The following is a 12156-nucleotide window of genomic DNA, read 5'->3' as shown; positions in this document are numbered from 1 at the left end:
TAAAATACATCACAGTGTAAAGAGCTTAGGGAATAATCATCAGTGAGCAGTAATCACCAGTAAGACGGAGGCCACGAGGGCCACAGACTACGACTCCGCAGTCCGAGAGGCCTCGTCCCTTGAAGAATGCGACGAAAAAAATCTATTTGAATGGATTGAACTGTTAACTCAATTGTAATTCTAGTCTACTTTAACAGATGTCACCACTAACACTGCAAAACAAAAGTTTGACAAGATTTGCGTCTAGCTATAGGTTTTTTGTGTTTCGTTGGTTTTCTTTTCCAATCTAAGTTTATTAATAATTATTATCTATAAATCCTCTCTAAATTGTTTTTATTTAGTCTGACAACATTTACTAGCATTGCGTTACCGTTACGGGAAATTCCTGCCTGTCAAAATTGGGGATGTCCCATTCAGGAGAAAAATATGTTTAATTGGTTGCTCACTCAATCTTTTCATTTGTTTATCTATAATTTTTTTTATAAAAATTGGTGTCGTGTGCAATAGAGGACCTCACATAATATAGCTTTTGCTCCGCCACTGCCTTTGAGGTGGCAAAAATAACTTCAATTGACAGCATTTGTAACAATAATAAATAATTAAAAAACTGCTGTGGTTTATCTTATCGGGTGCTGTAAATACCTGGGGGAAAAAAATAACTTTTCCAAAAGATTCGATTATTCGAATTGCTTAAATATTTTGATAAACACTAACTCGATGTAGATAAGTTTATAACGACCAAATTAGGTGTTGACAAAAAATTTAAATTTAAGCACAACTTTTTGTGCATCTAATCCAAGAAAGAAATTCAATAAATTCCAGCCTTGTAATTAATATATTACCCATCAGTAATAATTTTAAAAAAAAATTTGTAATTAATTTATAAAGGGAAACGTTTTGATAGGGATAAGAAAGGACTCACTTCCGACAATTCTTGCGGGCTCGATGGTGTGCATCCAGCCCCTGAGTTAGGGTCTGAAGCAATACGGGATCGATGGCAGTAGGAACTTTATCACCACCAAACCAACGGACCCAAAGACGTCCGTTAGTTTCTTTAGGACCATCCACTAATTTGCCTGGCCATGCTGGACAACCATGTGCTGGCCCCCATACAAGTTCACCTGGCATAAAATTCACTGGACTACTTGAATTACTCCGTTTGTCTGTAGATAGATTATCAAGTCGGATGTTTAGAAAAACAAAATCAGTTGATCGTAAATATGAGAGATCCGACACCACAATCACAAAAGCATCCAAATTCATTTGTTTTTATTTTTTTTCGTAATTCATGCAAAAGATTTTTCGGGATGATTTATTATATCAATCAAAAATATGGATGAGGATGAAAAATGATTTATTATATAGTTTTATATGAAAGATGGAAAAGTGAGTATAATGGAAATTTCGAAACACACCAAAATTTTTATATTTACAAAGCTTTGATGGAAAAACAAAACAGTTCAATTTGAAAACCACACACCAAAAATTATATGAAAACTTAATGGAAATTATTAACACAAGGCTGAAATGATTTCCTTTTAATTATATGCATATCGGAAAATCATTTTTTTAAATTAATATTTAAAAATTAAACTCTTCAAATGAAAAAACCAGATAGAAATAAGTACACAGGGTTCAAACTCTCTTTCAATGAGTCATTTTGATAAAAAATGCGACTTTCTTAATTTAATTTGACCATGATGAAATCTAATTAAGGTAGTATAGCAATGTCGAGGCAGCAAGCATTTCAGTCAAATAGAAATTAAAAATCATAAAAACATTTTTTAAATAATGGGTTGACTAAAATTTAAATGTCAAATTCAATTATTATCTGTTGTTTAAATTTATAAACATAACCTCAATTCAAATTCTCGACACTACTATACTACCTTAACAACATATTTATATCACGTTTATTACGTCAGAGTATCACTTTTGACGACAACATTCCGACGTAAAATTTCATGCTAAATTTTCTGGTTTAAATTTGTATTTTAAAGAGATTTAGCCCACTGTTTAGTAAATTAAGATAATTCCCTTTAAAATAAGATAATAGCGAAAGGCCAGGATATTACTTTAGCAATTACATGAAAATGATTGAATGTAATGAGGAACTGAATGAATTTTGTGTAAGCAATAAGCTTCATAAGCTTAATTTTTGCGCTTTATTTACAAATGAAAATTGCAAAATTAAAATCCAATTTTTTATTTGTTGAAAATATTTACAAAATCTTTTTTTGTGTGGAATCTGAACCTATGTTAGCCCCTTCCCATTTCTAGTATTCCACTTTGTTCAATCATGAATATTTATGTACATTTGACTGACCAATTATTTTCACCAGTCATACGTCAGTGATAATAGATTTTATACAATCACCAATGAGAGCCAGATTTGAGAAACTATTGTCATAAAATTTAAAAATAATTGTACCTACTTTTGTTTATAAGCCAAACCAAATTCCAAAAACTTAAATCCCATCGTACACGCATGGAATAAATTTAAAATATACATTAGAAATATACAAAGTGCAACATTGCAACCGCATTTTTATTATTTTCTTTATTAATATAATCTTTTATTTAAGGTATATCGCGAACTATAGTCTCGCCATCTGTGAGTGAATTAAAAGAAGTTCTCAAAAATCTTAGTCGGTAATGTAGGTAAAAATAAATGTCTATATATATGGATATACACATTTACAAAAATGTGTGTGTGAAAATACAACGCAACAATTTTTTCTAAGTAGGATCAAACAATGCTTTAATTTCTTATTAAAGCAAAATAGTCTGTCAAAAAAAGCAAACTGTCAAACTTATTCTATTAGGTTATGTAAGAGTAAGAAGGATATAACCTGGTAGTCAGAATTCGCACCGTTATAGTAGAGCAGGTGTCGATCCAAAAGGAAATTTTGGGTGGAAAAAAACAAAAATTCGATTCTGACTACTACTAAAGAAACTAGGTTTTGCCACGGTTATTATGTTACACGATGTATAGTTACAATTCACCTCATTCTTTAACTTGAATAATCAATCAGAAATGTCTTTACTTGAGTAATTAACCATTTTTTGATTTCAATTAATATTCACCAAGTATTTACATAATTGACATATTATTTTTAAATTTTATGACTTTAGTGTATATACAGATTGGTCGAACAAAAATCAAACTTGAGTATTTTGTAAGCAATGACCTAGAACTTTGATTTAATCGTGTAACTGAAGTTCTTTAATAGTTCTCTATGGAAACCCTAGTGGAAATATTTTAGACAAAAGACATAAACATTTTTACAAATTTTGAAAAACTTTCGAAAACAAATTTTGACATTATTGTGATCACATCTTTGAGTTGGCAACACTCTTTTATTAGACAACCGATTTGACAAAATAGGGGTGTACGAGTAGTATTTAACGTTTAAAAAGGATCGCAGAAAACTGAACTAGTCGCTTGGGTGAAACTTCTGCCCATAGAGCAGAAATTGTGACCGATTTTCGGATCAAAAACGGTGTATTGGATTCAAATCATACAAACTTCTTATATTTTTACTAAAATTTTGTTTGATTTTGGTTCGACTTTTAAATATAATTCGTTTCATAGACGAATCAACCAGTATTCACCCGTTAAGTATTTCCCAAAAATAGAACCCAAAAAAGTTCGAACTGTAATTAATATTTACCATCATTGTCCATCACATCATGATGATGTAACGATGTATGCAAATGTCTCGTCTCCATAACAGCTAGAGCATCACTATGTTTTCGTTTTGTATTCATTCGTTGCGAACTAACAACAGCCTCTTGGGCTTTCATCATATCATTCATTATGGACATTGTTGATTCAACGTATGTTGGTGTCAATGATTTTCTAATTTGTCCACCTCCATGTATTAAATGTTGATTTGTTGCTGACGATGACGGTGTGGTTGTCATTAGGATGTTGTAATCACCACAATCAATGGGTTTTGGTGTTGCACTACCTGTTGAACTGCTTCCACTCCAATCACTTGGATCTTGAGAGCCACTCACTTGTGTTTGTAAATCTGTTACATCTGGTTCACTACTTGATATACAATGTACCATGGCCTGAAAAAATCATGCGATATTTATTAACAATTTGTGGATTTTTTTCTCGAATTCTCTCTCAGCTGTGGTTATTTGATTAGCCAGAATTCTTGTTTAAAAAAGTATTTAAAAACATACTTACCATTGAATGCGTTATTTGTCGATGATCACGTGTCATACTAGGTGGGGACGGTGATGTACCCTCATGTGTTGTTGTATCTGCACCAGGTGCTAATGGACTATGTGTTGTGGTATCTGGTGGACTTCCAGCACCAGCACTTACAGTTGTACCAACTGTTGGACTTTGTCCAACTGCTGTTTGTGTTGATACCGAATGACGTTGCATTAACAATGCTGCGCTTAAACTTTGCTGCGAAGATTGTTGCGTAAGGACGGTTGCAGTTTGTTGTGGTTTATCATTATTTTGTCCATTATTATTATTCATGATAAAATTTTGATCAACATTTAGGGTGGTTGTTGTTCCTGATATATTTTGGGGTCCAGGATTATTTTGATTTGAGGATTGAAAGTTTTGTATTTGTTGATTATTTGATAGCATTGTGGTTTGTTGTTGGACAATCGTTGTATTTTGTTGGACAAACGTTGTATTCTGTTGGCCGGATGCCGAGGATACAGCAATTGTTTGTGGATTATTTGGAGTACATGGAACCATCAAAGTTTGACCCATTTGTCCACATTGAATAAATTCATGCTGTGTATGTTGGACAGACGATGCAGGTCGAACTGTTACTTGTTGTGATGGACTAACACTGGCCACTAATGGACTTAATTGTCCGTTAAATTGCGCTCCGTTCACAACAAACTGACCGCCATTTGGTGATAAGAACTGTGCCCCAGGGCTATGTTGTTGTTGTATGATTTTCCCTTGTGTTCCACCTGGCGATCGTATTACCATACCAGCTGGTCCAGCCGCTAAAATACTTTGCCCTCCAGCGGTACCAAAAACTGTCCCACCAGTATTTTGTACCGGCGTAAGAACATTTTGACCATTCACGTTTTGTAATTGCAATTGCATACCAACAGGAGTTGTATCTGGCATTAGCGTCGCTGTACCAGATCCATCTGTTGCCATGACCATACCACCCAAACCAGGAACAATAAATTGTTGTATCGTAGGGAAATTTTGTACCATTCCAGTAGTACCATTTAGTAAATTTACCGGTTGTAATAAATTAATCTGCTGTGTAGGCTGTGACCCGGTTATTATTTGTTGACTAAACGGTCCAGGGGCCGAAGGTTGCCCATTCATAACTATTTGTGGTGGGCCACCTCCTTTGCCAGGAACTATCGTAAGCGCTTGTAGCACAGATGAATTCACACCTTGTGGACTATGTGCCATTTGGAAGCTTTGTGTTTGGAATCCTGATTGTTGTGGTATAACAACACTAGAATTCTGTTGTGCCGCGGCCACATGTAACATTGATGCGACTGTTTGAGCACCGATTTTCCGTTTCTTTCCTTTCCGTTTACCACTATCCGGAGATATTAACTGTGGTTGTCGATTCACAAATGTTCCTTGATTGCGGTTATGTTCATTGTTGTTATCGATTTGTATTTGCTGTTGGATAACGTTACCAGTAACTAATTGTGGTAATTGCATGTTTTGTCCGACAGTCATACCATCAACAGTCATAACACCAGGTTGTATTACGAAAGGTGCAGGAAGAGCGTTCACAAGAACAGTTTGTTGTCCCAAAACTTGTTGGGTCATACCAACATTTGGTATAACTTGTGTGACAGTTCCTGAAACATTAGGCGAAACTGATATTGGTGGCATACCACCATTTGGAACAATCTTCGGAGGTGGAGGAGGCATAATATTACCTTGTCCATTGTTCGTCATAATAATTTGTCCATTCGATGAAACTAGTATATGTCCTGCAGGTAATCCCTGTGATGGAGATTGCTTCACAACTTGTTGATTTGGGGATACTGGTTGTTGATTTGTATTTATACTAATCGTATTAATTGTTGTCTGATGTTGAGATTGAGGAACTTGTATACTGCTAACCACACTTTGTACCATCTCCAACGGTGACTTTTGTATTGAAACATTTTGTTGTGATGATTGAGGTAATTGAGGGGCCACAGCTAAGGCAGGAACAATTGCTGGTGTATTAACTGATACGGTTGCAGTTTGGGCACGACCAGCTAATACTGATGTAATTGTGTTGCTACCAAATGTTCGACCACTAGCCATTGTGGTCACTGTACGAGGTATATTTGGTATAGGTAAATCTAAGGGACCACCAGCAGCATGTGGATGAGGACAATATCCATCTATTTGTTGTTGTTTTGGTTGAGATGGTCCAGCAGATGAAACGCTTATCGAATCTGCATTTATTGGTGATGCAGATTGAGAGTTATTCAAATAATTATCATTACGGGTATAATGTACAGGCGAATTATGGCTAGGTGTTACAACTTGTGATGACTGCGTTGAAGAGACAAATGTATTTGGTGTACTAGACGATCGAATTTGTTGCTGCATTCCTGACGAAGAGGACGATGTAGATGACGAAGGAGATGGTTCCGGTTGTGGTTGATACATCTCAGTTGGTGACCCATTACTTGTACTTATAGTGCCACCTTGAATAGGTCGTGTATCCGGGGATTGTTGATGCGCACTATTATTAAAACGATCGGAAAATGTTGATGACGTAACTGGACTATCTTCCCGATACATAGGCGTATTATTTGGAGTTCCTGGTGTTCCAGGTTGACTGTTTGGACGTGAATGTGAGTATGATTTCACTTTATTAAAATGTTGATTTGAATCAACTTGCGAAGTCGTAACACAACCTTGACATTGTGATTTTTGTGTGGAAGATGACGTATTAAAACCACTTTGCTGTGATGTAACAGATTTGTTTTGATTTGAAGATCGTGATGTGAAACATTGCACATTTTTCTGTTGAGCACTGGGTGGTGTTGAGATTGGTATCACATGTTGAGTACTCTGAGGCGATGAACTCGGGCTATTACAATTGTAATTCATGCTACCATTATGTATACCAGTTTGTCGTGATATGGTGCTATTCAATAGAGCAGTTTGTTGTGCTAAATATCCACTTGGATCTTCCATAAAACTTGGACCTGATGGACTAGATGATGATTGTTGGATTTGTATGTTCCGAGTATGATGATCCGATGAAATTTGTCGCACATCGATATTCGGACATGCAATTTGTTGATTCTCATTTCGATGATCAACAGTTGTACTATACGGACGTGATTTTCGAATTGTTTTACATACTTTTGTTTTGGTTTTTCGCGATGAATCATCATTCCAGATGGGTGGTGGAGGTGTATGATGATGTAATGGTGGTACTCTATCATAAATATTACTCACAGATTGTTGCTGTTGCTGTTGTTGTTGTTGTTGAATTTGCAACGATTGTTGTTGTTGATTTGCTGTTATTAATTGTTGATTATTATTTACAACAATATTTTGTTGCATTAAAGCTTGTTGTTGCTGTAATTGTTGTGCGTTATTGAGAGCAACTTGTTGATTAATTTTATTCTGTTGCCATGGTGGTGTTTTATGCTGTGGTAGAATAATCTGGTGTTGTTGATTCGAATTATCCGTTCGAAAACTATTGAAAATTTGTTGATTATTGTTTGGTAAATAGTTTCGTAAATTTTTATTCAATTGATCCGATGATTGTTGTGTTATAATTTTAATTTGTTGTTGCTGTTGATCATCATTACGATTTTGTTGATTAAATTGTTGATTTTGTTGTTGTATTCGTTGAATAATCTCGGAATGACTAACATTTGCTGGTAAACCACTTACATTTAGGGTAATATTTTGTTGATCATCATCATTTGATTGCTGATTTAAAATGATTCGTTGTTGTTGAATTAGCGCTGATTGACCAGATGGTTGTTGATTAATCGATTGCTGTTGTTGATTAATTATATGATGATTCATCATTGATGTGGCTACCATTTGTTGCTGTTGCTGATGCGGTTGAATTGATACAAATTGTTGTCCGTTCGGACCAGTAATCACATTTTGATTATTCGATAAAATTTGTTGATTATTTTGTTGCATTATTATTTGCTGTTGATTCTGTTGCGATTGCTGTTGATGTTGATGTTGAATCATCATTGTCGTATTATTTCCACCGTTATTTCCAGGACCTGATATTGTTGATGTATTTGAAAATTGCCGATTATTGTTAATTTGTTGATTTGATGCATTTTGATATCGTATTATTTGTCCTGTTGTTTGGTCTATAAAACTACTTATTCGATTACCATGTGGTTGCTGTTGCTGTTGATTCTGTAATTGCTGTTGAATTTGTTGCTGTTGCTGTTGATGTTGTAATTGCTGTTGCGGTTGTTGTTGTTGTTGCTGTTGAATTTGTACTGTTTGCGTGTTGTTAACACCAGACCATACCTACACAGTAACATTAACAATTAATAATTCAGAAAAATTTTAATCGTCTGCAAAGGACCAACTTTTTGTGCCGTTTATTTTTGGGTAAACAAGCTTGATTTTTGTATTTTATTCTCGTGGAAATTCAGGCCGTACGTATCCTTAAATCGTACATTAATGGGTTCATCTAAGAAATTGATTGAACTTGATCCGAGAAATCGCTGTTCGATTAGAGTTTTGGTTGATATGTTATAAAGTATGCATATAATAATCTAATGAATCCAATTTTTGTATTTTTTGGGTCAAAATTATCTTTTGTACTGAGTTTTATCGAAATTGAAACAAAAAATTTTGTTTCGATTTTTTGCAATTTTCTTAAAGGGTCACTGCGTATTCACCTCGGCTAAACGCAGCACTATTTCTTAATATGTCAGGCTATATGTAATTTAAGTCTGTAGGTAAAGCAATACTTACTTGTTGAACATTTGATTGAACAATTTGTTGTTGATGCGGATGATTAGCATTATGCTGTTGTTGTTGTTGTTGTTGCTGTTGCTGAGATATTTGTAATTTTTCCCGTTGTGCTAATAATTGTGAAACTGATACACCAGAATATGGACCACCAACTTTTCTTTTCTTTCGTTTAATATTGACATCTGTAAAAAATTAAAATAATTACAATTAATATAAAATCATTTTTATATTTTCTTTTCATAATTTTGTAAGAAATACTAGAATTTCAGCTCCGTTGAAACGTGAAATTGCTCGAGTTTATAAAACGAAATTTGTTGGGGAAAATAAGGGCTTCATCAAAAAGTATTCATCATAAAACGGATGGTCAAACCGTACAAAAAAAAAACCGTGCGTACGAATTTCGAACGTGAATCAGATTTATCGACGTATTGCAATGCATGTTTTTTACAGCCATTCAAACAATTGATGTAACTTGTGTCGAGATTAGAGTCTCGATTCATTTCCGGGTCTGTACCTGACATCTTTATTCGAGTCACTAAGATACAATCGTTAAATATCGTATAAACGATTACACTATCCATAGTGTGTGAAAGTATTGTCGATTATCGATGTAAATAATACAAAAACTGAATAAAAAATTATACATAATAATATTATTTATAACATTTAATACATATAACTGTTATAATTTATTACATTTATGTTAAAAAATCAATCGATAAATAAATAATATTTATTACAGCAGGTAGATATCAAAGTTGTTTTTATAAATTTTTTAACTTCTCTTTGCGTTTTTTTTTATTATGTTAAAAATATTATTGAGAAATTAAATTTGAATTATGTAACATCTGTTATTATTAAGGTGAAAGATCCTTTCTGTGCATTGCAGTTATGTTTAACATACATTAAAAAACATGCCATAATATGCAACAATATAAATTTATTTTTTTACTCCTGCATATTTTATAATATTAGTACGAGAGCTGGCAAATTTTTTCGAGAGTTTATTTTAAGAACGGTGGAATTTCAGCTATTTCTTTCCCTATTGAACTTAGTGGTGCAGTACGTTTTGCAGCTGAGAGTGGTTGTAAATTGAAATTACATTTTTTAATTATGAAACTAAATCATATTAAGGAAGTTCCCTCACCAGTAATAGAAAAAAATAAATTAGTAGAAAATGATCCAAATTTTTAGTATGTTGTAGTTAACGATACATATTATTAAATCAAAAAAAATTTGGGTATCTTATCGATCAATTAAGAGAGTAATTAATTAATTAAAAATACACTAAATAACATAGCATGATATGAGGATGGTATGTTATTTAGTGTATTTTTAATTAATAAAAACTCTCTTAATTGATCGATAAGATACCCAAATTTTTTTTGGATTTAATAAAATGTATCGTTAACTACAACATACTAAAAATTCGAATCCTTATCTACTAATTTATTTTTTTCTATTACTGGCGAGGGAACATCCTTAAATTACAGCCACACTTAAACGATTTACATAGGTTTTTTGCTGAATTGTTATAATATCTGGTGCAGTAGTAGTAACGGAAAACTATCTGGCAATATTGCTAAAAAAAATATCAAGAATGATTTTACCCGCCTGCCGTCAGCACTCGCGTCAATCGTGCAATATTCTTTAGTCGAGTGATGAGAGATTTGCTAACGCGTTCTGTAACAAGCAACTCTTGTATATATCAACAATCTCGGAAATGCCCTTAGAGGTGTATTTATCAATGGCATTGCATGCTGACTGGCACCCCGACTATATTCTGCATCAAAAGAACATCTTGTGTGGCATTTTTATTAGCTTGCATATTGATTGCAATGTTATAATAATTTATATATATTTCATTTTAATAAAAATGTAAGAAAAATTATGCATTTATTATTTTTTTATTTACTACCATTTTAATATCATTTTGATAGGTGTTTATAATTTTAACTTATTTATCATTATTGATCCATGTATCTACAGGCTGTATTCTTTTAAACTGTATATATAACTTTATTTATAATTGTCGTGGGAATATGTATTTCAGGGCACATAAGGATTGACATTAAACTCTTGGTCTTAAAATTCGATTTTATTAAAATTTAATATCTCATATTCATTTTTATTAATATAATTTTTTATAAACAATTATTTATTTAATTTCGTTGTGTATTTGATATTTTTTTTGAACAATTATTTTATTAAATGAAATAATACATTTACAATTACGGTTTTAAATTATAATATTTATCAATTTATTATTTTTAAATAATATCAAATTTTCGGTTATTTAAGTACAAAAGATAAATAATATTGAATGATTTAAAAATAATCGATATTTTAGACAAGGTTTTAAATTTTTGTATGATCTTAAAAAAGCTTTAATTACTTGGAAATCAATATTTGAATATTTTGAAAAGAAATGCACTTCTTTGTTGTTAATAATAAATATAATTATTTTCCATGCGACCGGAAATTCAATTATCGATAGTCGATTAAAATGGGGACTCGGAAAATTTGCTTACACATTTTCGAGGGAGGCTTGGATTTCCGTCACTAAAATAAGTAAAAATTCTAACGCCATTTGTTTCATTACAAATTAACTGTGTGTTGTCAACAAACAATTTTCTATTTCAATAATATCATTTACTATTTACTATTTATTAATCATAAATTCATAATTTTTTTATATTAATAATGCTCGTTTGAAATGTTGCTTTTTTAAATATATCTATTTTTTTATTAATATAATCTTCTTACATTAATAGAAAGTTAGTCAAATAACAACTAAATCAAATCGTTTTATTGAAAACTAGATGACCCGATGAACTTCGTTTCACCTACAAACTATTGATCAGCGATTACAAATTTTAATTTACTATTCACTAATAGCTATACAATGCTTAGCCCGCCCGCTTAGGCCGTTAAGCCCAACCGCTAATGCAACCAACTGCTTAGCCGTCCACTAAACACAAAATTTACTATTATATATCCAAAAAACTCGCAGATCTGTGCTAACTTGACCCCATTAAAGGCATGGAAAACCCGTGGATATGTAAGTGAACGCAATCACAGGATTAAAAAAAAGTAGACTATTTTTTATTAGACAGGTCATTCGTACATTAGAACAGTATTGTGGTAAATTACTATGGTTTCTGTAAATGGATATTAATCTATTTATTCATCGCTTACTGAAATCAAATTTAGCATTT

The 12156-nt window shown here is 32.6% G+C and overlaps 1 protein-coding gene across 1 annotated transcript in view; it reads right to left on the bottom strand.

Annotated features, from left to right (window-relative positions):
- The window catches only part of LOC123290627 (putative uncharacterized protein DDB_G0271606), a 101967-nt gene that overhangs the window by 351 nt on the left and 89460 nt on the right, over positions 1 to 12156 (bottom strand). Inside the window, exons 2-5 of the mRNA XM_044870881.1 lie at positions 8939 to 9120; positions 4202 to 8485; positions 3675 to 4080; positions 923 to 1163 (exon numbers count right to left, since the gene is read on the bottom strand). Coding sequence (XP_044726816.1) covers positions 923 to 1163; positions 3675 to 4080; positions 4202 to 8485; positions 8939 to 9120 — 5113 coding nt within the window. The remainder of the gene's footprint in view (positions 1 to 922; positions 1164 to 3674; positions 4081 to 4201; positions 8486 to 8938; positions 9121 to 12156) is intronic.

The sequence above is a fragment of the Chrysoperla carnea genome, chromosome 1, assembly GCF_905475395.1.
Source record: "Chrysoperla carnea chromosome 1, inChrCarn1.1, whole genome shotgun sequence".
Lineage (NCBI taxonomy): Eukaryota > Metazoa > Arthropoda > Insecta > Neuroptera > Chrysopidae > Chrysoperla > Chrysoperla carnea.
This window is presented reverse-complemented; position numbering and strand designations above follow the sequence as displayed.